The following is a 24,278-nucleotide window of genomic DNA, read 5'->3' on the forward strand; positions in this document are numbered from 1 at the left end:
TACTCAAAAATATGTTATTAAATATCCCATATTAAAAACCTGTAAATATATAATCTAGGATGTTTTAACCCATTTAGCTTCAAAAAATACCTTTCATGCAATTTTTGTGTTCATTGTAATTCTAAACTTTTAATCATTTCTGGTAAAAACAAATGACACACCACTCCTCTTTCTTGCATATCACATCTTTATTCATCACTGCCTAGAGCCCAGCATTAAGATTTATTCAATGCTACAACAGCAAAGATCTATGAAGTCCTAAATGACCAACAGGTCAGCTTTGCCCGTCAGGTTTTATTGCAGTAGTTCTACATAAAGAAAGGATGAATCCTAAATGTAACAGAAAGCTGATATTTAACGTGATCATTTGCTACTGTGTGACATCAGACTGGGTTCTTCATATTAACACTGATGAGACCTATTGCCATTAATTTTAATGATATTTTGAAAAGGGAATGAAATACTGTATTTGACTGACCAAATATTTTGGAAACTTTTCATAATCATTGATATTTTTTTAACACTCATCTCCTGCACAGCATAAATCACCAGAGATAATGGATAACATTGGAAACATAGCCAGGTCTCCATATTTAGCATTATTTTGAGAAAAACTTGCTACAATCAAGTACAAAAAAATTAAAAAAAGGAACAAACAAATTATGGAGAATACAATTTTGTAGTTGACAGTATAATGAAAAGATTATCCCTGCTGGCAGTTCTACCATTTCAGTTTGAAGATATTCAGGGTTGACTTAGCTTAGCATAATGACTGGAAACAGCTGAACTGGGTATTTTTTAAAGAAATCCATACATAATCAGTGAGATTTAGAGATGCTGGCACAAGATTTCTTATTAGCTGTGGTCAAAGAAAGTCTGGCTTTCCCCACTCATTCAGAAATCTTTATGCTAAGCTAAGATAATGCTGATGTAGCACTGTGATTTTACCCTCCAGCTCTTAGCAAGAAAGAAAATAGGCATACTTCTCTCAAAGAAAAAGATTTCCCTAAATAAAAATAAAAAATCAATTGTACTTGAGATGATTTTTAGCAGAACAACAAACAGCATCCGTAAGAAGAGAACATGCTGTATAGCACAATCAAAGGGAATGTTTTATCTGCTAGAAAACTGGTCAAACATGTAATATATACACAAGATATTCACGCTAGATCGATTGAGGGACTCAATAAAGGTTAGTGGCAATATGAAAACATTTGAATTCATCATTCCATCACTGTACCAGTTCATTTAAACAACTTAAATAAGTACTTTTATATTGTCAAATTATAGTCTATGCAGGAACTGTAATAAATAGATAAGTTATGTTTTAACCAGGCTAACCTAACCTAGTGAGGGTTAAGGCTAGCATAAACGGATCCATTTAAATCCATTTAGTTGGTAGAAATTTGCATGTACTTCTTGTTTCAAAACTATGATTGTGGACTTTTTTTTTTACATGATTAGCATCACCAGGCTTTTTCTCTCAAAACATATTTATCATTCCATTTTATTATTGTAACAACCTACAAGAGGATTTAATTGCTTATCTTACCGTTCCAAATCACATGTACACATGTCCATTGTTTGGTGCTAATTTGACCAGGGTAATGTGATTACTCAGCCTACAATACAGTTATTCCAATGAGATCTGCACCACAGTAGTTGTGTAGAAAAAAAGGATTGCAATGTTTAGAATTAGAAACATATATATAGTGAGTATACTTTTACCAATTATGTAAGATTAAAAGAAAACATTTGTCCATGATTTTCTAAATAACAATGAATAAGATGCAAATCAAGATAATTAAGATAAAAGGAAGTGTGGCGGAAACACTGCCAGAGGTAAATTTGATCGTCTGGCTTACAGTTCATAAGACATGTTGACTTTCCTTGAATATTTTCACACTAAACATCTGGTGGTGAACAATAAGATAAAAACGATCCACAAGCGTGAGGGGGCTCACCAAACCCATTGCCTGTTGGAAACCAGTATAAGTCAGTACTGGTTGTTCTGGAGCGGCTGGGTTCGTTTTAGCATTAACAAGGCAACAAACACAAGACTCCTGCTTCAATGAGGTCTTTGCTGCTTTTTAAAGGGAAAGTTTGACATTTTGGGAAACACACAGATTCACTTACCGGTACTTACACTTTGATATCAAGACACAGCCAGAAGTTACTAGCTTGGCTGAGCATAAATAACAGGAAACAGTTATTTTTTACTGTGTACGAACACCAATCATTTTTATTTAGATTGGATTTTGGTCATTTTGGAATAACTACCTTCCTTAGGACCAAAAAGCTAAAGCCACATTTAGGTTTGCCTCTCTTCCCAACCTGATTAAAGATGACCGACTTATATTTCAGTTCACTGAAAACTTGGAAGTCAAATGATTATTACGTTTTAACTTCATCAGAAGACCCTGGTAAACAGTGTTGACATCAGTTCAGTTTTTTTTTTTTTTGTCAAAGCTTCTTTCCAGCATGACAGGCTGAACACACAATGGCCAATACTGACAAGAACATATTTAACCAAATGTCAAACTATTCCTTTAAACATTATAACAGTGAGCCATTAGTTCAATGAACACGGTGCAGTAACATCACAAAATAGTGTGAGCAGAAGAAATTCTATTTAAGTAAACCTAAGGGAGATTTGACAGCTGAGAACTGGGATTCTTGATATTTACCTGATAAATGCTAACAGAATGTAGTGTATGTAATACACTACATTATATATTATGTACATAATGTAGTGTAGGAGATGTTGTATTACTTCAACATTTCCTACATGACAATTAAATATATGGTGCATTTTATTTAAAAATTAAATATAAGCTTAAAAAAAGTTTTTAAAAAAGCATGAAAAGTAAAGAACTTGATGATTTGACAAATGTCTAATTTCTACATAGGTCTGTATTTTCAACATAATATTTTACACCTGAAAAAAAAGATTTGATCCAGTTTTTGTAATCAGGACCCAGAAATGCCAACTAAACTGTGACTTAAGTTAACTAAAATGCTAATAAATACTGGTAGAATGTTTCCATTTGAACAGAACATATTTTCTTAAAAAAGGGTTTGTAATTTGCATCTCATAGGTCTCACTGATCCAAAAGGGCCATAAATATAAGTATTGCTAACTACCAATTAAGAAAGAGCAGTATAAAAATGCAGAGCATCAACTACCTCCTGCATGCTGTAGATAGGTAATACAAAACGTACAAAATAAATGTGCTGCAAAACAACCAGAACATTTCATATACAGATAAATAAAAAGTACAGGTGCCATCTGACGAGGCAGACGGCTCTTGAAATGTGTTAGGTACCCCGTCTCCCCCCAACTTTCTAAATATTGGAACAAAAAGGGTACACATTCTGTTTCTAAGGCATGTTGTACACTAGCTAAAGAGAAATAAGCATTACTGTATGTTTCCCTGTTGGTTTACGAGGACACCTCTATCAGTACTTGAGCCACGGGTGAGCTGCGATGGAGGCTTTACTGCGATCTCCATAATCATAGAGCAGCTCCTCACCCTCGTCGATGTCCCGAGAAGCGATGAGGATCAGGTGGGGGACACCGTTGATATCGTGGAGTTTGGTTTGGCAGTTTCCATTTTTACTGTGATTTATCAACCTACCCAGTCGGCCAGTCTCTTTTGTGGCATCCACACTGTAAAAAAATAATTTAAAAAAAGGTTTATGTCAGAAGTTATGCAATAAAAAAAATCTTCTACTAATGCAAATGCCATGTAATTAACTTTAAAGTTAAAATCATTAAACCATTTATGCACTTTCCCTACAAATCCTCTTTAGAAGGTCCCATAAAATGCAAAATACCTGTACTCTTTTGTGCCTTTCTAACCAATACACCCTTCTCAGTTCTCTACAGACATCCTGGGTATCTTTTGTTTGCTCTAGCTGTCAGAAAGTGTTTGATGTGAAGCGTCATTCAGATTAGAGGCCAACTATGACATCACAGTGGACAATGCACCTCCTGCAGGGAGGAGAGCTGCTCAGTTTGCCATAACCTCACTCACACTGGTGCAAAGAACTGGCACGCCCAGGCCACACCCACTTCCAGAAAAGGGCGTGTTTAGTTGCGAGTCATTTTAATTTTAAAATATTCATATACATGGAAATGAAGTGGTTGTCATACCAGTAAGTTTTGCAGAGGTGCTGGAAGTAGTACATGTAGCAGCCAGTGGCAGGGTTTTGAGCATATTCGGCCTCCCTCTTTTTGGCGTCAGTGATCTGCAGCAGGTCTCCATGATACTCCACCACATACTCGCCTTTCTGGAAACACCGGGTGGCAAACACTGCTCTCCCCTTTCCTTCAATATGCTGCACCTACAATAGAGTTTGAGATGTTTACCATCAACAATACAAGTCCCACTCTTTCCAGCTCAATATTTTATATCTGCTTAAGTTCATTTTTTTTAACACAGACAGGCAGGTTTTCTTGACAGGATTTGCCTCTAGTGTATGCTGCCATTCAGATAATTAAGATGGGACAAGAAACCTCACGTACCTCCATTCCTTCCTCTATTCCCTTTGTGATGAGATCATCTATGTGCTTCTTTTCTTCACACTGGAAAAAAGAAGCATGAGATGGTTTTTAATGGAAAAAAGCAGTCTACAATTCAGTCACAAACACCCACACACCCACAGCAGGGTTACTGGATAGATGATTCATTCCTTGTGACTTGTGTGGATGTTTTCTGTCAGGCTCAAATATGAAACAATATACATATTTTGATGACGGGAAAAAAGTGCAATGATGCAAAATACTAGTAACCTCCGAGGGTATGAAACCTCTATATACAGTCCTCGATGTAATGAGTAGAAAGTACAGGCATTTCTTATTAAATGTAGGAAGTAACGATGACATTTTATCCAAAAAATAAACCATCAAGTTAAGTACAGGTACCTAAAAACTTTCTTTAGTAAACTAATGAAACATTAGTATTTTCTAATCGTATAAAACAGAAGTATTTTCATCTTACCTTAAGCTCTGTTTTACTTCTTCTTGAGCTTCGTCTTATTGGATAGTAGTCAGTAACTTTTCTATTTTGGGAGTTTTTCCCTTCTGCACTGCAATGAGAAAAAACAAACAAAAATGAAAAATGATGAACTATCCCATCATGCTGTTGTAATTTCTTCCAATAACAACGATGTGCGTACATTCTTCTTGTAGATTTCTTTCCTATAACTTTGAGGCGGACTCCTCTCCTCTTGCGGTTGAGGACAGAGCTGCTGTTGTTGGCATGAAGGGGTGTGTGAGACAAGTTGTTGCCAAGGGGGAGGGAGAGGTCGGTAGGGGAGCGGAGGCAGGTCGGGGTGCAGTAGAGCTGAGGAGGTAGTGGCTGTTCATCTGACCAGCAGGGTGAACACTGGCTGTAGACGCTTGCCATTTCTGGGAACTCAGCCTTAGAGTTGTTTGCTGTTGTGCTGTTGGTGTTCATTCTGCCTGAAAGGAAACAACAGTGAGTGTATTGTTCCTCCTTCACAAATTATGTAATCTACAACACTCTTTTTTCCTAAGATGGGTTGTAACACAAATAGCTGAAATACTTACCCTCTCCTTGCCCCCGAGCATCACTTTGCTGGCAGCACACTGGAGAGCACCTTCCCTCCTGTGTTAGCTTGATCATCTTTTCATCATGAACTGGTGGCATGGAGTTGGTGCAGCTTAAGAAGGCAACTGAATGGCTATTGCATACAATCTCCTGTGAATTACAAAATGTATTTATTCTGTGACCCTGCAATGATGTTTCGCTGATGTGACAGCGCCATACTTCAGTTTGAAACGAGACATAATTAACACATCAAAGACAACTGAACAGAACAAGCGCAGAATTCAAAAGACAGCTCTTTGATCAACAGATAAAAACAAAGTCATTAGGTACATACCTGTCAAACGCTTAATGACACCATAATACATAATTCATATTCCAAATTCAAACCAAACCCAATAATGCTGAATAAACAGGTGTATCCAAGACATCTTTTCCACTCCCTTTAACATTGGGACATAAGGCTTTTAAAAAAATCTATTATACATTATGCGAGGTTAGCACAGTTATTAGATTTAGAAAAACCAATACAAAGTGTGTAATACCCTCTGCCACACATGTACCGTACTTAAATTACATGCAAGTACAGTACTCGAGTAAATCTCATTGGGTACCGCCCACCAGAGACGTGGGTGGGGCTTTGGGAACATGCTGGCTCCACACCCACAACAGTCCCTTTAAATGAGTAGCCAAAATTCATTCGGGGCCCTTAGGCATAAAAGCTAACGTCAAACACACTTATACGCAAATATACATCAGTTGTTGCTTTTAAACTTGAAACATTACAAAAACGCAAAACTATGGGTTTATTGGTCCCTTGAAAAGTCATACTGCTGTCTCCTCAGCTAGCAGGCGCATGTAACTAGCATATGTTAGCAAGCACTCTTCAACAAAAGCATCTAATGTGGAGCAACTGTAACTACACAACCTTCTAGTAAAATACTAAAAAATTTTTTTATATATATACTTCAACCTAATTAATTAGCTCAGCCACATTTACAATAAATTAACCCTCTTAAGAAAGCTGTAATTGGGGCTACTTAACCTGTTTGGTAATGCCCTAACAAACTTACCCCGTTCATGTCCGACTTGTTTTCGTGTCTTCACGCTCGTTTGAGGGAAAATGTATTAATTTTACTGCCAGTTTCAAAATAACCCTTGTCCTGCTCGTATGGCAGCCCCCCACCGACAATCTGCCCCCCTTCCACCGTGACTACGTGTCCTCTTGTTGTCTTAAAAGTGCCAGCAGCTCATCCAAGGAAACCTCCACAGCTCCTGTCCGCCATTTTTCTACATGTAAATGAAGGATGAAAGGCGAGGCAATGTCGCCCCCTGCAGGCCGACAGCGACAGAATGTTTAAAGTAACGCTAAAAACCTGAAAACAGCAGTATTGATTTTATAATCTCACCGATCACTCAAGTAAAGCAAAAAAAATTCAACAAAGAAAAGACAAGCAACTGGTCTTACTTACTTACTTAAGTTGGCTGGAGATGTGCCACCTCTCATCCAAGAGCCTTCTTCTGTTCTGACTGACTGGCAAAGTCCCAAACATTTATACTCCTGTTTGAGCAGAAAGAAAGAAAAGACCGAAACCACTAAGACAATGTGTTTCGCTAAGAGTCGTGATGATAATGAATAATGATGATCTTAATTTGATTAGCAATAACAATGACACAAAGCAAAAACAATCAATAATCAGCGAGTCTCTCATCAGCACTGTTTACACCTTCTGGGTGATGTCATTAAATGGGATTGCCTAGGTCGACGATGAATTTGCGGAGGATGTTCCTCCAGACAAACCTTCCAGATGAGATTCTACACCGGCAATTAGAAAGAGAGTCGATGTGTCTGATTACAATACTGTAGTTTGATAAAGATATTATGGCTATTTCTGTAAAAATTGGGTTTTTCAAAAATCAAGCAAACCCAGTAGCTGAGAAAAATCCTAAAAATCATTCCTCATAAAAATATGCAATCAAAATTAAAACAATAACACTTTAAATTTGGCAATGTGTGATAATGCAATCATTTATGATTAGGAGTTGAAAAGTGTGTGTTAATATTAACTTTTGACACTCAAAAAAGTGTACATTTAGTGATTTTTTTATAGATAGATAGATAGATAGATAGATAGATAGATAGATAGATAGATAGATAGATAGATAGATAGATAGATAGATAGATAGATACTTTATTAATCCCGCAGGAAATTGCATATTTGATTCATTTGGTCAAATAATTACTTACATAAATAATTAGGTCAATAATTTGTCTTAAGAAAATAATAAACACAGTGAAATTATTTTATAATTTGTTACGTATAATACAAAAATTGTTGTGTCATGGTTATAAAACCAACGTACGTGGAGAAAGAAGATTTTGGAGAAGAAAAAAAAAAAAAGCACATGCCGAAGAAGAAAAAGGGAAACAAGACCACGAAGAAGAAAGTTTGATATCGTCACTTCCTACCAAGATTTTGAGGGGTCACGTGACGTCGTATTAGCTCGCTGATTCTGCTATGTTTGTCGTTTGTGCTAACGGTATAGAAATGCTCGATCTCTTGCTTTTAACGGTGTATTGTCGTCGAGGGACGTCCTGCAGCTTGTCGGAGACACATATTTATCGAAACTGGCCGAGTAGTTTGAGCGCTAAAACGCCCGCTGTTGGCCTGCACGTCACGTGACCAGCATGCGGCTGAGCGTTTGATAAAAAGATGGCGTGAGCGCGGCGGAGCGAAGAGGACAACAAACACCGAACTATTGAGCGCCGCGGATTGCGAGCCGAAGCGGCTGTTGAACTGTCAAGTAAGTTAATTCCCCCACGTAAAGCGTTTGTGTCGGACTAACACCTCTGTCATAAAGGTCACAAACTTGTATTAATATTTGTCAAGAGCCTTCTATTTTTTTTGTATTTGAGGCTGGAACTGTGGAAACGCTAGCTTTGTTGAACGCTGCAAGTGTTAGCTAGCAACAGCAATGACACAGTACGCGAGAACCCCCGTCAACAACATCACCGAGAGGGTATTCAGCTAACCCAGCTACCGTCCCAATTGCTTTGCAGTAGTCTGTGAAGGACACACAGTCATACCAAGGTTCAGGTGGTATTTTGCAAACCGTTAATACTGTTGTTTATACATATTAACGTCGAGAATCGTTATCAAGATCAGGCAAGAAGCTAGCAAAAATGTTGCGTTTAATTGGTGGCAACAATTTCAGTAGTGCTCAAATAAGAGAGAAAGACGGAATAAAATAAGAACACAAAGTGTACATTTAAGAAATGTACGATACAAGTTAAAGCTACTGAAATTCGTTAGAGCAAGCAAGGCTCTACGATTCAACACGTCTCGTCGGTGAGATTTTTGGGACGGCAAATCTTTCGGCATGGAGTTATTTAGTGTGTTAGTCAGCTATCCCTTCATTAACCATGGAGTTAATAACGAATGTGAAAGTGTCTGAATGCCGCACGTTAGCTTCCTCTTGGTATGCAAGCTAGCACTGCTAAGCTGTGTCACCCTTGTCTAACAAGGCCAGTTTAGCTAGCTGCTATGACAGTGTCTCAGTCAAGAATTAGCTAGAACAAATCAACGTTAGCTTGACAAACACTGGGGAGACATGTTCGTTCCTATCATACATTGTATGTGCGATTCCGCAAATAATTAACCAGATAGGAAAAAGAGAAGCCGGAGATGCGTCGATGAGTCAGTAGGACCAGGAAGTTGAACGTATCAACGGAGGGCATTGAAAACACGTGTTTTGTTTTGGGTCACTTTGGACTGGACCCGGCATGTAGATGTTGCGGTGGGCTATAAACCCCTTATTTTTTTAATACTTAGACTTAATTTGGACTAAATGAGGTATCGGAAATCGTTATTTGTTATTTTAAGTGATTAATTCTCACATTTTCAAGCGAGCGCGGCAGAACAGCATTTCAGTAGATAAGAAATTTTGATCAAATGAGCTTGAAATGGTATCACCGTTGTTTTAAACGTAGAAATCTATTTATCAGGGCATCTAACAATATTTTGCTTGTTAATTTTTAATTTTTTTAAAATGGGCTTTGAATTTCCTTTGCTTTCGATATTTAACACGGCGTACAAAGTGGGTTTTTAGATCACGCATTTTAAGGTCACATAATTCCGTTGACTGGTCATTGAAAGCATGCACTGTTACCTTTTTGTCCATGCTTATTTTAAACGGGTGCAATGTTCACAGTCTGCCAGTAGTGTAATTAATTCAAGAAGGTGTGTTAAAGTTTTGTGAAGCAGTATTAAAACAGTTGTGAGTACAGGTCATGTAATACATTTGTTGCAATAGCGAAGCCTTTTTGGATAAAATTGAATTCAGGAACAGCATAGGAAAATCAACTGAAATTCGCAAATCTGACAATGGGTTGTGAAAAGTTAATTTTGGTAAAAATGCAAAGACATGACATCTTCTAATTTAAACACTTACAAATTAAGTAGTGGGTCATGTTTCCTGTTCTTTTAACATGTAATTATTTTCCAAAGATATATTTAAAGGTGTTTTGTTTTTTTTCATGTACAATGAACGGAAGTCAAACTTACAAACTCACATTCGATAGCCCAGGCATGAAATCCTTAAATATTTTTTTAAAATCTTATAAGTTCAGTAACAACTTTGATTGTCACAATGCAGAATACTTATTGTCAATACCAATAATGGCATAATAGTTCAAATGTGTATTAGTGTATATAACCACTTCTGTTTAAAAAAAAAAAGACTGTTGAATTTCCTTGTGGATTTAGCTTATAGTTTATCATGGTCTGAAATGGAATAAAATAAAACAAAGCACCAATTTGATTTTTATCAAAAAACATTTGCTCTAAAGATCTCCATCCTTTCCTAGCAATAAATGAAATAAAAATGAACGTATCAGGATGATAGATGATGGAAACTGCCAAGACGGACTCTCCTCCACCTACAAAATACATGCAGTGTGAAATTCACTGCAACTATCTTGCCTGTGTGTGTGTGGGGGGGGGGGGTGGAGGCAATGCATAATGGAGAAAAGAGGTTGTTGTAATTCTTCATATCTTGCAGGCCTACTTGAAATAAACCACAAATGTTTTAGGGTTTATTGATGAAGAATAATTAAATGTACAATGGAAAGGTCTTTTGTTTTGCTAATTCAGGAATCAAAAACATTCATTTGGAAAAGTATTTTTGAACAGATATCATCACTTTCTCTTATAGTAATTTAACCAAAGCTGTTGCAGTAAATCCACTGGACGTCAAAAAAGTTCTTGAGGATGTTTCGTCTCTCATGGATTAGAGACGAAATGTCTTCAAGAACTTTAACGTCCAGTGGATTGACTTAAGCAGCTTCGGATAACCATGACCTGGATAACTGAGAACCTACACAGACATAGTAATTTAACAATTACATTTTTGTGTTGTAGATGGATCCTGGACAGGATTTACTTCTTGCCGCTCTGAGCGAGAGTGGCATTTGTCCAAATGACATCGGCCTGTTTGATGTTGATGCTCAGGATGGTGCACAGCCCTCAACAACCCAACAAGTAATATACACCTCACTTTTTGTCCCAGAGGTGATGTCTTCATAGTTACCTGATTTTATGTTGATGTTCTGCTTTCTGGTCCCTTTCTAGTCTATCTCAATCAGTGCCCTGGATGTTGGCGTGGGGACAGACTCGGTGGACGTTGTTCGAACAGAGGCTCCAGTTCCAGTCCCTGTAGTTACTATCAGGGTGAGATTACAAAGTTATTTATTAATTATTTGAGGTGTAAAGTAATGTTGCTGCTGATGCCCATGTAGTTCTGATTAAAAAAAGCTGCTTTTCTCTCTACACAATGTCTTCAACAGCACAAACCTCAGCCATCGACCACCACGTTTGTCTTAAACCAGCTGAATCAGTTGCCGTCACTTGGAGCTGTTATAACCAAACCATCAGGCGTGAACAATAGCAAACATACCATAACTGTCACCAAGGTGGTCCATGTTTCAAATTCAACCCTGCGGGGTTCCTCAACCCCCACCCCTACAACTGTTCCCTCTTCTACAGTGTCTACAGTAGTGCCTTCAAACAAAGATCAGGTACATTTGAGGAAACTGCATGAGAAAAATCACAAGACCACAGTACAGCAAGGAGTTTTAATGTTTGTCCTCATCCATTTTCTCTGTTTAGCAGATTCAATTGAAAGACCTCCTTAGGACCAACAACAGTATGAAAAGCACCTCATTAAAGGGAAACAGTCTGATGGAGCTCATGAGGCTGAAGCCTCCACCTGACATCACTACTCCAGTGGCAACAGCTACTGCAACAGGTCAATTTTTTAATGTGTAATGTTATTTAAGTGTTGGAATATATGACAGCCTCCATGATAAACTGGGACCATCTCATTAACGCTTCTTGTGTTTATTGGTGTTTCAGGTGAAATGAACAATGGAATCAAGAAGGAAGGTTTTGGTAGAGATGTCAGCAGGATTTGGATTAATGACATTAAAATGCAGAACTTCTCCCCTTCTCTGGTAGATGTTATTGATTTGTAAAAATGCAAACTGATGCTAAATATGTTTTAGAAGTTTTATTTTTAGTTGCTTTTCTCACTATGTTGACCTGTCTTCAGAACGCCCCTGGGATAAAGGAGGATTATGAGCCCGAGGAGGAAGAGGAGGAGGAATTGGGTCATGCAGAAACATATGCAGAGTACATGCCGATGAAATGTAAGAGTCGACTCCTTTCAGTGTTATCATACACAAAGCTACAAAGACTGGAGGACAGTCTGAAAATCAAATGGAAATGACTATTTTGGAGAAAGTTAAATTATAGTTCCTGAAGTGTAGCTGTATTCATTCATCCAGCCCCTGTGAGAACAAGGAGCAGCATTGTGTACCCTGCAGCACTCATTGCTGGTTTCACTCAAGCGAATTAAACAAAAACACAACCATCCAGTCTTAACTGTGTGATCTTTTTTTGTCAATGCAGTGAAGGCTGGTCTGCGGCATCCTGATCCTGTGGTGGAGACCAGTTCCCTGTCGAGTGTTAGCCCTCCAGATGTGTGGTACAGAGTGTCTATCCCAGAGGAAGTCATAGATCGCGGTTGCCTGTCTGCTCTGCAGCTGGAAGCGATCACATATGCAGCGCAGGTGAGAATTTTTACACACTTGATGAACATATGGTGAAAGACCTGATACTCAATGAATAAGAGACATTTTGTCTTATGCCACACACACGTGCTATACATGCAAACTGAGCTGTAGGTTTGCCCAGTTTGACCAATCAGACAAAAAATCATGTTGCCATCGGGACACTCCAGAATAACTGGTGTCCATCTGACTGAGGAAAGAGAGAAGAGCTAAAATGGGCCCTTCCGTTCATTTTTTATATAACTGCATTTAATATTTGATATCTTCAACACTATTTTGTACTTGCACTGACTCACTGCTACTGAAAGTTTGTTTTAGTTGAACTATATCTACCAAAGAAGCTGTGCTTTCACTAGTGTCCTTTTGTGTGTTGAATTTGTTAGGATTTCTGTGAAACTCATCAGATTGATGGGTTTTTGACCAGAAGAAATTCCATTAAATCTCTGAGCAGATATAGATAAAATGGATGGATCCAGTAATAGTTTTCACTTCTTTTCACATGTAGAGATGTGGTGTTTTTCTTTATTTATTTTCAAGGTAAAATACATGAATTTTTAGCAAACTCAGGCATGGTTAGAGGGTTTACTCCTTTTTAGTGTGCACTTTAGTACTAAATCAAGTGAAAATCTGCTTCTTTCAAATGTATATATATTATATGAGGCTGTCTGCCCCATTTTTTTTGCTTCACTATTTACCAGGAAATAATGAGGAAAAGTTAAAAAAAAATTAAAACAAATTTCGGAGTGCTAATTGCGTGGTGCAGATTGAGATGATAATCCAAATCTTCAAAATATGTTTTTGGGGAAGATCTTTATTAAAATTCAGCATGTAGGATTGTTGATGGAAGTTTGTGCTCTGTAATTCCAGTTTTTACGCATGTTGAAAAGATTTTTTTAAATGAGAGGATTATTAAAAATACTTAATAGTTTCATAGAATTGCCTAAATTTGTCGACTAGAAGAAGAAGAAGTATACTTCATTTATCCCGGCAGGGAAATTACACAGTCACTCAGTGCATGTTGTTGTGTTAGTTTTTTTTTAACAATCAATGTATACACAGGCCCCCTGAAACACAGCACACAAGGGGGCCTGCAAGCATGCAGTTAGTACACATCAAACAACACACATCAGGGAGGCAGAGTGATGGGCAGCGGCTACTGGAACGCACCCCAATTAAGGTTTGAGACTAAGGTTTGACTTAATAATAATTAATGCTGGAAGAAAGTTGACGTACTGTTTTTTTTTGTCCCACAGCAACACGAGACATTCCTCCCTGGAGGTGATCGCGCTGCCTATTTGATCGGTGATGGAGCTGGAGTAGGAAAAGGCCGGACCATTGCTGGGATCATCTATGAGAACTATCTTTTAGGCAGGAAGAGATCTCTCTGGTAAAAAAAAAAAAACCCCCAAGTCTAACTGGAGCTACTACTTGTTCTAAGTAGTAGCAAACCACCTTCTGCCAAATAAGTTTTACTCCGACTAAATCCTTTTACTTATAGCTTCTCTTTTGTTCAGGTTTAGCGTCTCCAATGACTTGAAGTATGACGCCGAAAGGGATTTAAGGGACATAGGAGCCAAAAACATTCAGGTTCACCCGCTGAACAAGGTGAGATTCTCCTGTGATGCATTATAGAAAGAAAAAGTAAGTTTTTTTGGTTTCAAATTGCCAACAGTGACTCCATTACACTTTTATTCTTTCAGTTCAAATATGGCAAAATATCCTCGAAACACAACGGGAGCGTGAAGAAAGGTGTGATTTTTGCCACCTACTCTTCATTAATAGGAGAAAGCCAATCAGGAGGGAAGTACAAGACTCGTTTTCAGCAGCTTCTCCACTGGTGTGGGGAGGACTTTGATGGAGTTGTATCCTTTTTACGAGCAGTAACCAACAGAAATTGTATTGACTTGAACAAAGTCATTTAAACTGTCCTCTGTGTGGACGTGTGATTTTTCTTAACTAGATTTTATTAGATCGTCTTTGATGAGTGTCACAAAGCCAAAAATGTGTGTCCCGTTGGATCATCCAAACCTACAAAAACTGGACTTGCAGTGTTAGAACTGCAGAATAAACTCCCCAAGGCTCGGGTTGTGTATGCAAGTGCTACAGGTAAGATGACCTCATATAAAGACGTAAGTTTCACTGAATGACGGGTAGGCTAATCTATCTGGTTGTCTTGTCTAGGTGCCTCTGAACCACGAAATATGGCCTATATGAATCGTCTGGGCATCTGGGGGCCCAAAACACCCTTCAGGGAATTTGGAAACTTTATCCAAGCTGTAGAACGCAGGTAAGCTGGCCTTTTTCCAGGTGGTGGGGAATTCAAGCTTATGACGAGCGTTTCTAGGATTGGCAGGTGGTGACTGAAATTCATCCTGATTGTGATTTCAGAGGTGTTGGGGCCATGGAAATTGTCGCTATGGACATGAAACTGAGGGGGATGTACATTGCAAGGCAGCTGAGTTTCACAGGTGTGACTTTCAAGATTGACGAAGTTCCCCTGACTCAGAAATACGTCAACATGTACAACAAATCAGTGAAGCTGGTAAGCACTAGAAAAAATTCAAGGAATGCATTTCAAGTACATCTGTGGGACTCGTTCATTTGAGCTTTCACTTACTAAGTGTATTTCATTCCGCATCTCCCAGTGGGTGAGTGCACGGGAGAAGTTCCAGCAGGCTGCGAGTCTGATCGATGCAGAGCAGCGCATGAAGAAGTCCATGTGGGGCCAGTTCTGGTCCGCTCACCAGAGGTTCTTCAAATACCTCTGCATCGCCTCCAAAGTCCGCCGAGTGGTGCAGCTGGCCAGAGAGGAAGTCCAGAATGGAAAGGTGGGACCTCTGAAGGTTCAGTCTGTTGTGTGAAATTAATTCAAATAAGATGACAACCCTAACATCGGTTGAATCTGAAGCAGCTGGACGTCTGTTTCTGATTAAAGCACGTTTCACCTCTCATTCCATGACACTTTTTCACTTCTGACTGACTAGTGAGATTATCAGGTATCAAAACTTTACTGAGGTCCTTAAACGTATAGAACCACTTAGACAGGCTTGATCATAAAGGACCCAAATACTTTCCAGTTATGTTTTTTTCTCCATCTCTGTGTGAGTTTGTAGCACACCGGCATTCTGAAACGTCTAGAGGTGTGATGTGGGATCCAACCGAGCACAAAGGCTGCTAGTTTCACTGTCTGCTCAGTTACTGGTTATTTTTTCTTTGTTGGTTTTTCAAACAAACTACCCGTTGCTCCAACGTTTAAATCCCTGGGGGTAAGTCAACTTCAAACCTGTTCTGCCAGACTGGAGAACTACAGGTTACTAGTCTTTCAGGTCACACGTTTACAGATGAACCATCCAGCATTATTATTTTGGGTCGAGGAGGAGACCTTTCCGAATGTAGGTAAAGGTGAGGGTGTCTTCAAACCGTAAATAGAAGTCCAGTTGTTTCCAATTCAGCCTTGGAGTTTGACCTGACCTGGATGAATGAGACCTGACAAGCATGACATCTAGAAGCCTTGCTGTTACTAAACAAGAAGAGTTCACAGCCACCTGGAAACAAAGTCCTTTTTTTCAGCATTGTCTCTGCGTAAAACTCTGGTCATTTTCCTCTTCAGTGTGTGGTTATTGGTCTTCAGTCCACTGGAGAAGCAAGAACACTCGAAGCTTTGGAGGAAGGAGGCGGAGAGCTGAACGACTTTGTGTCTACGGCAAAGTACGAACAAACTAAAGAGAACTAAAGAATTTCCCTCGGTTTCAAAACGGATCTCGTGTGGATGTGTAATTAAATGTATTTGTTGTAGAGGTGTGCTGCAGTCCCTTATTGAGAAGCACTTTCCAGCTCCTGACAGACAGAAACTTTACAGCCTGCTGGGTATTGATCTGTCTGCGAAGAAAACATCGTCCCCCAGTGATGTCACAGCCCAACCGGAGCACAAGGGCAAGAAACGTAAAGGTGATAAAACTATGACGCTGATGGTGAATGGCTGACTTGACTCATTTATGCTCAGCTTTAACGGTGTGTATGATGATGTTCATTTTCCAGGTCCAGAGATCAAAAAGCAGAAAAAGAAGCCTCGGAAGCATGGCGGTTTGTCAGGAACCAGTTCAGATGAGAGCCAGTCAGAGGAGTCGGACAATGAGTCTGGGAAAGAAAGCGAGGACAGCTTCAAATCTGTCAGTTCAGCAGATGAAGACGATGATTTCAATCCGTTCAGAGATGAGTCTGATGACGATGAGGAAGACGGTGAGACCTCTGAACTAGGATGTCCAAGTTAGACATTTTAATCCTCAATTTGATATTGAAAGGGAACCTTTGTTTTCTTCAGATCCATGGCTTATTAGGAAAGAACCAAAGAAAGGGAAAGAGAAAAAGAAGAAGAGAAGGAAGAGCATCGACCCAGACTCCATTCAAAGTGCCTTGTTAGCCTCTGGGCTGGGCACCACCAGGCCTACTTTCAGTGCTTCTGTTAACCCCTCCAGTACACCTGCCACAGGTAAGCAGGACATTATACGATGAAGCGGAGCGTGACACAGATTTATTCAGGACGTTAATAGAAGTTCCTTCATGTCCAGCGGTGAAAGCAGAGAGTCAGGACAGCTGCATGACTAGTCAGGACTCGGTGGAACACGCCCAGAAAATGAAGCGAGAACTGCTAGAAGAACTCGAAGAGCTAGCTGAAGCGCTACCTCCCAACACTCTAGACGAGCTAATAGATGAACTGGGTGGACCGGAAAATGTAGCTGAGGTAAGAATTTGACATTTAAGAAAAAAAAATTTCAGCAGTATCTTGATGTACATTTCACGGTTTGGTCAACTCCTTTTCAGATGACTGGCCGCAAAGGTCGCGTGGTCAGTAATGATGATGGCAGCATCACCTACGAGTCCCGGTCTGAGCTGGATGTCCCAGTCGAAGTTCTCAACCTCACGGAGAAGCAGAGGTTCATGGATGGAGAGAAGGTAAAAGAAAAGTGAGGTGATTAGGGTTGAAGCAAACCGTATAGGTCTCTGAACCCAGTGCTTACTAAGTTTCGTTCATTAGTTCCAGACCAAAGAATTAAAATAGCTGCTCCTAGATTCCATCAGTTTATTTGAATGACTCTGAATTTACATATGACAAGACGTGTCATCTTTGTTTTCCACCAGAACATCGCCATCATCTCTGAAGCTGCAAGCTCAGGCATCTCCCTGCAGGCTGACCGTCGAGTGAAGAACCAGCGGAGGAGAGTCCACATGACTCTAGAGCTGCCGTGGAGCGCAGACAGGGCCATACAGCAGTTTGGTAAGATCATGCTAACGTGTTGGGATCATTTTCTATCCTTAAATCTTTATTTTGATCATCATTAGCTTCCTCAAAGTGGTTGCTGGTCTTTCTGCATTCAAAAGAATAAAATATACCATAATTTTTCAACACAAAAAAAAATCAGGAGGCTGTGAAAAACTAAATTGATCTATATGTGCTGGCAGAGGACAAGTTTTGTTTTGAGAGCAGCACTACTTGGTTGTAATAAGGATGAAACAACACCATGAAGCAACCCATGTCTCTGTTCGCAGGGAGAACTCACAGGTCGAATCAGGTCACCGCTCCAGAGTACGTCTTCCTCATATCGGAGCTCGCAGGAGAGCAGAGATTTGCATCTATCGTTGCCAAAAGACTAGAAAGCCTGGTGAGGACAAACTACACCTGTAGCCATGATTGTGTATTTTCTGTCTGTGAAAAAGTATTTAAGGGGAGTTAAGATCGAATCATCTTGAAAATCATCGTGAAATCTTTTACAGGGAGCTCTCACTCATGGAGACAGACGAGCGACAGAAACTCGAGATCTCAGCCGGTTTAATTTTGATAACAAGGTGAGTAAACGAAGCGTTTGCCACTGAAAGTTTTTTTTTTGTTTTCTTTTATTTACTTACGTTTATCTTTGCTGCAGTACGGCAGAAATGCTCTGGAAATTGTGATGAAGTCGATTGTAAAACTCGATGCTCCGTTAGTGTCTCCACCCTCCGACTTCATTGGAGATTTTTTTAAAGGTATAACATTACTTTCTATATTGTTAATCGATGTTTCCCATGTGTGTCTCTGAGTAACTAAAATTTTCTTCGACAGACATTCAGAGAGGATTGATAGGTGTTGGCCTCATAAATGTTGAGGACCGATCTGGCGTACTGTCACTGGACAAAGGTGATAATTTTTGTTCGAGAGGATGTTGAGACTCAAACAAATGTATACTTGACGAATGAGCTAACAGATAATTGAATAGAAGTTTTAAATAACCAAAAACTAATAGAATAAACTTAATAATAAATGACCTGTAGTAAAATGCAACTGCATTCTGTTTGTGCGACAGACTACAACAACATGGGGAAGTTCCTGAACCGTATTTTGGGCATGGAGGTCCAGCAGCAGAACGCTTTGTTTCAGTATTTCTCCGACACGTTGGGAGCAGTTATCCAGGAAGCCAAGAGGAATGGCAGATACGACATGGGCATTCTTGGTAAGATGGTCACTCATCAGGTTATTCAGTTATTTTCACAGATAAAAAAGGAAAAACCAGACTGGAAGAGTTGTACCACTATCATTAAAAAAAAAAATCTGTTTCCCTGTCGTTCATTAGATTTGGGCTCTGGTGATGAGAAGGTGAAGAAAGTGGACTGCAGGAAATTCTTAACTCCAGGGTATACCACCTCTGGACATGTGGAGCTCTACACCGTATGTCCTTATATTCAAAAGTTCACTCTCCATTCTTCAAGGAACAGCTAGGACTATTAGCTCTGAGGCTGCTCTTAGAGTTGATATTGAAAGTGCTGAAACGAGTTGAATACAGTTGATCCGTTAGAATCGGCCTGAACATCTGAAGACTTCCATTCCACTAGAATCTGGTATCTGTCTCTACACAGGTGAGTGTCGAGAGAGGAATGTCGTGGGAGGAAGCGACGCACGTTTGGGCTGACCAGAACGGACCCGACGATGGCTTCTATGTACAGGTACGATGCGTCAACTAAAACTCTGGATTAACCAAAATGACTTGAAGCGAGAACTGGCTTGACTCTTTAAATAGAGATTTATTGTACGTAGTTTTCAATGTTGTGGCTGAGTCATTAAATAAAAATTAAATCACTATATATTAGAAAAATAAAGTGAACTTATTTTCCGAAACATAGAAGATGCAGCAGCCATCGTCATAAAATCCCATCACGCTTTTTCTAAGTGGAAAAGATGGACTAATGGGTTCACTTGTGACCACACAATGTTGCATTCTGTTTGTATCACAATGACATCATCACATGTTGCCTAGCTTCACCCGGGGCATTCAGTCTGGAATATGGGACTTCATGAGTTGCTCATGTTTGGGTATTTTTATGCTCACTGACCTATTGTTGTTTTTCACATTAGTTTTACGTGCAAATACATATGTGATCACATCAGTGGACCAACCCAGATGTGCGACGTGTATTTATTTATCTTTGTTTTTCAGATGAGGAACAATAAAAAAACAGCCATACTGGTTAAAGAAGTGAACACCAAGAAGAGGCTGTTCCTGGTCTACAGGCCGAACACCGGCAGGCAGCTCAAGCTGGAGTCGTACTCCGACATTAAGAAGAAGTTTAAAAAGGTTACCTAGCATTGTGTTATTAAAATGCCTTTGGAGAAGAACAATTGACGGTCAGCATGCTGAATCATTTTCTTTCCCCCTTACCCCATCAGGTCCTGTCAGAAGATGCCAAGCAACACTGGACTGACCAGTACAAGTCTTCAGCACAAATCTGCTCCCATGCATTTTGGTATTTTCACTTTATATTCCTGTTATAAGTTCGACCATGTCATGTTTCATATTTTTTACACTATATTGATCTCACAAAGAGACACTGCTGAAACTAAATTGATTAAATACAGTAATAGAAACAAATGATAGAAGCTAATCTGTCAGGAACTACAGAAAGGCTCGCTTGTTTTTGGTCTCTTCTGATGATACAACTTATCTCTGTTTGAAAACCAACGACGTGATCAGTTCATGTCGTTTTCTTGTTGACCTCTATCTTTAGTCGTAAAACTGTTACTCTCTCCACAGGCGTGGGAATTGTAAGAAAGCGTCGGTGGGTCTGCAGTGTGAAATCGGTCTCCGCTGTAGGACATACTATGTTCTGTGTGGCTCAGTGCTCAGCGTGTGGAATGAGGTGGAACTGGTGCTAACTCCAATCAGCGGAACCAATGTGAAGGTGCAGATCGTCCGCCTCAGAACAGAAGACGGACAGAGGATAGTTGGTGAGTTGAAGACCTGCTACTTAGAACTTCCTGCTGTGGAAAGCGCCATTCAGGCTGTATGAAGGTTAACATAATTCCCCGTCACTGAAAAGCCTTACAGGTAGCGAGACTGGAACAAGCTGAACAGTCCTGTAGGAATGTTCACCCTCGGTAGAGATCATTGTCACCTGATGCATTCTAGTTTTAGATGTTCTTTTGGACCAATAGAAAAGTTGGTTAAACACACTTCCCATGGTTCCCATTTCCAATAGTTGTTTTGTGAAGTGAATTTAGCCACCATGAATTAAAGCTGAAGACCAAGGCCACTCGTGTTTGAAAGACTGAAAACGGCTGAATCACACAAATTAACAAATTTAAACTTGAGTGTGAGCAGTGTTGTTCATACAAAGACACTTTCAACATTTTCTTTCAATATTTCCTAGCTTGGCGCAGTGGATATAAATCTTTGACTCTGGCAAACTGAACAAGCGCAGTAACCAAAATGTTAAATTCTTGTCTTAAATCTGTATATGTCAGTGTCTGTGGCCCAAAAGGCTGAACCCAAAAATGTGTTTCTTTCACAGGACTAATCATTCCAGCCAACTGTGTGTCTGCATTAATTAACAAGCTCTCGACGTCGGACCAGTCCCAGCAGCTCGCCGTGCAGGAGCAGCAGAAACGGCAGCAGCTCCACCCCCAAAGTCTGAGTCATGCACCCAACACATAGTTTGGGAGGGAGCCACTCAGCGATGTGGGCCACGATCCCATCTCCACCCCTTTCAACCTGAAGAACTCTCGCTGCAGGCTCCAGGACCGCTGCCCCACCCCCCACCCACCCACACACACAAAACGTCTCTAATGGTCAGAGACCAGCTGTGATGTAGAGCAGTGGTTGTACAGAGAAAAGGTTTCAGGGTTGTTGTTTTGTTTTTTTTTGTAAATCTCAGACTTGTTTTCAGAGATTTGACTGGTGATGTTTTGTCCTCTGACATTCAGAGTGAAAGGATTTGTGCGGCGTTGATCGATGTGAAATCCAGAGGGCACGTTGGCCCCGCTGAAGCTATCCACGCCTCGCCCACGCCTCGAATCGTGGAGTTCAGACTTGCTGGCGTGGTTCACACCGAAGGAGGACGACACAGACCACTGTTTTTGAGTTGAAACACGGGCATTTAATGCTACACTACAGTCTATTACTATAAGCGATACGTTTCAGCACTAATATAGAGAAAGAATCAGTTCCTAGAAGTAGAACGAGTGATGCAGATCATTAGTTCTGTAAAACGCTGTAAACCTGATGCTTGCTGAGTATCTGATTTTGTGTTGTGTTCACAAGAAACATGTCTTCATCAAAATCGTAATCAATGACCGCTTTGTCATCTTTGTTCCTCTCACAGTTCTCGTCAATTTTTTTTGTTATATCTACTTTTATTCACTTTTCATTTTTCCATTTTTTAAGATTAGATGGGGTCACGCTTTTTTTTTTTTTTTTCCTAACGTGCACCTGAACAAGCCAGGTATCTTCTGCATTCATTTCCCTAGAGAGTTTAAACTGAAGCAAGTCAACCAATCGAAAGTAAAACAATTTATTACAAGGTTTATTTGAAAGAAGAAATAACCTTTTATTTATTTCAACCATTCAGAGGTTTACTTAAAACTGCTCTGAACCCCCCCAGTCAGCAGTCAGTTAAGTCAAATGAAATGAGACCGAAACCGCCTTTTTGTCCTTTCCAGCTGAATGGGGAAAGGGTTTTATTCTGGGGTGTATAAATTCTGACTACAGAAGCCTTATTATTCCACACTAGCTTCATCTCTTATTTTAAATCCACCGCTTCAAATAGGAACGAGTAGAGACTGAAACTTGTTTCAGCGTTTTGAGACAGATTTTGAAAATTGCCCTTTCGTCAGCTTCCCAAAGTGTGATTGCTTTAGCATCTACTGTCTCATGGTTTCTATTTAAATTTCAGGAAGTTAAATATTGAAACAGTAAAAAAAAAAAGAAGTGAGGAATGCATCAAGATTTGTCAACTTGACCAGCTGTTTTCAGACACGAAGGCATGAAGTTAACACTTTAAATCCCCTTATTTATGTGTTGTATTAAAGGGTTTATATTGTAACTATGCTGTTTCAGATTATTAAAACATGACCATTATACATCAGCATCCAGGCATGGATGACCAAACATTTATTACATGTTTATATACAACTCATAAATGCTCATAAAATGCAAACGTTTTCTCACATGCCCCGTCTCCACCTCCTCAAATTCACTTTTCTTTGTACCCTTCTTTTAAAAAAATGATTTTCTGCTCAGGGGTTAAACTCGTACAAAGACAGTCTTTGAAAAAACAAAGAGAGCATTGAGAGTTTGATGATGCATGACCGTAAATCGGGTTCTCCTCTATACCTCTGCTCGGTGGTGTCGCTTTGTGGTTTGAGCCTGTGTTGTCACTACTTTACAAACACGTCTGATTCGTCTGCTTTCTTGAGCTGATGAATTCAAATGGATGGTTGTGTCTGTTGAAGTGTCCCTGTCTTTTAACTGATTTGCTGGAGATCTGGAGCAGATGAATGAGTCTTGATATAAGAGCAAGGAAGTGAAGATGGGCCATGTTTCCTGCCACAGATTCATTGTTAACCTGTGGAGCTGTTCCTTACTGTTTTCTCTCATGTTCTTATTTGGTTTAAAAATAATACGGGAAGAAGTCTTTGTATCCTACGAATGAGAATTTGTAAAGGGATCATAAGTCTTCATGCAGCATATCAACTGTTGGACAGACCTCAGTGTTTAAGTTGAATGTTCACCTACATTAAATCAACCTTTTTATTTTGTCGGCTGCCGACTTGTTTTTGAATGTTTGTAAAATGTCTCAGCAGATCTGGCTCCTCTGAAGACAAAACACTTGAAGGAATTCATTTTTCCTTTTATCATTGCACGAGTTGCACTACTGACAGAGTTGTACAAATATTCAACATGACCTGTTTATGAATGGGTGCAATGCTCAATAAAGCTTGATCTACTTCTACTGCATTGTACTGATCATTTTAATGCAGACATCCACATGTTATAATCCCACTGAGAAATGACCTGAGTTTACCTGCATATTTTAAGGTTTTTGCAGCAGGGAAGATTGGAACTGGAAAAAGTATGTGATGTGGTTGAATGTTACCTCAAACTACAGAAATTAAGTTAGCCTAAAAAAAAAAAACATGCTTTTTTTCCAATGTAGTTTGATATTGCAATTTTAAAAAATGCATGTATTTAAATCTCCTGGCTGCAAAGACATCTTTAAATGACAGTAAATCACTTATTAACGGGGGGCCACCCCATTCATCATAGGGGTCA

At 39.5% G+C, this 24,278-nt stretch overlaps 2 protein-coding genes across 4 annotated transcripts; one reads left to right on the top strand and one right to left on the bottom strand.

The window, feature by feature from the left end:
• Positions 1 to 178: 178 nt before the first annotated feature.
• Positions 179 to 6,850, bottom strand: kmt5aa (lysine methyltransferase 5Aa). Of its 2 annotated transcripts, XM_068334521.1 has the most exons (7): positions 6,647 to 6,850; positions 5,576 to 5,726; positions 5,182 to 5,467; positions 5,004 to 5,091; positions 4,529 to 4,588; positions 4,157 to 4,347; positions 179 to 3,670 (listed from the first exon to the last, which is right to left on the bottom strand). In XM_068334521.1, the coding sequence occupies exons 1-7, from the start codon at positions 6,653 to 6,655 to the stop codon at positions 3,460 to 3,462; spliced, it is 996 nt and encodes a 331-aa protein (XP_068190622.1). In that variant the 5' UTR covers positions 6,656 to 6,850; the 3' UTR covers positions 179 to 3,459. The 2 variants fall into 2 exon arrangements, with proteins under 2 accessions (XP_068190622.1, XP_068190624.1); XM_068334523.1 differs by lacking the exon at positions 6,647 to 6,850 and having other exon boundaries at positions 5,182 to 5,463; positions 5,576 to 5,702.
• Positions 6,851 to 8,052: 1,202 nt separating this feature from the next.
• Positions 8,053 to 23,958, top strand: sbno1 (strawberry notch homolog 1 (Drosophila)). 2 transcript variants are annotated; one of them, XM_068335048.1, is made up of 33 exons: positions 8,053 to 8,378; positions 10,994 to 11,113; positions 11,204 to 11,302; positions 11,419 to 11,649; positions 11,741 to 11,879; positions 11,987 to 12,084; positions 12,183 to 12,279; positions 12,542 to 12,702; positions 13,956 to 14,089; positions 14,217 to 14,307; positions 14,403 to 14,564; positions 14,673 to 14,808; positions 14,884 to 14,989; positions 15,091 to 15,244; positions 15,348 to 15,530; positions 16,313 to 16,410; positions 16,499 to 16,650; positions 16,741 to 16,941; positions 17,024 to 17,191; positions 17,271 to 17,443; positions 17,524 to 17,655; positions 17,842 to 17,977; positions 18,250 to 18,362; positions 18,475 to 18,546; positions 18,624 to 18,723; positions 18,800 to 18,874; positions 19,041 to 19,187; positions 19,308 to 19,402; positions 19,591 to 19,677; positions 20,169 to 20,306; positions 20,399 to 20,475; positions 20,763 to 20,956; positions 21,520 to 23,958. In XM_068335048.1, exons 2-33 carry the CDS (start codon positions 10,994 to 10,996, stop codon positions 21,660 to 21,662), a joined length of 4,212 nt encoding a protein of 1,403 aa, XP_068191149.1. In that variant the 5' UTR covers positions 8,053 to 8,378; the 3' UTR covers positions 21,663 to 23,958. The 2 variants fall into 2 exon arrangements, with proteins under 2 accessions (XP_068191149.1, XP_068191150.1); XM_068335049.1 differs by having other exon boundaries at positions 11,744 to 11,879.
• The last annotated feature ends 320 nt before the right edge of the window (positions 23,959 to 24,278 follow it).

This window comes from Antennarius striatus, chromosome 15, assembly GCF_040054535.1.
Source record: "Antennarius striatus isolate MH-2024 chromosome 15, ASM4005453v1, whole genome shotgun sequence".
NCBI classification, from domain to species: Eukaryota; Metazoa; Chordata; class Actinopteri; order Lophiiformes; family Antennariidae; genus Antennarius; species Antennarius striatus.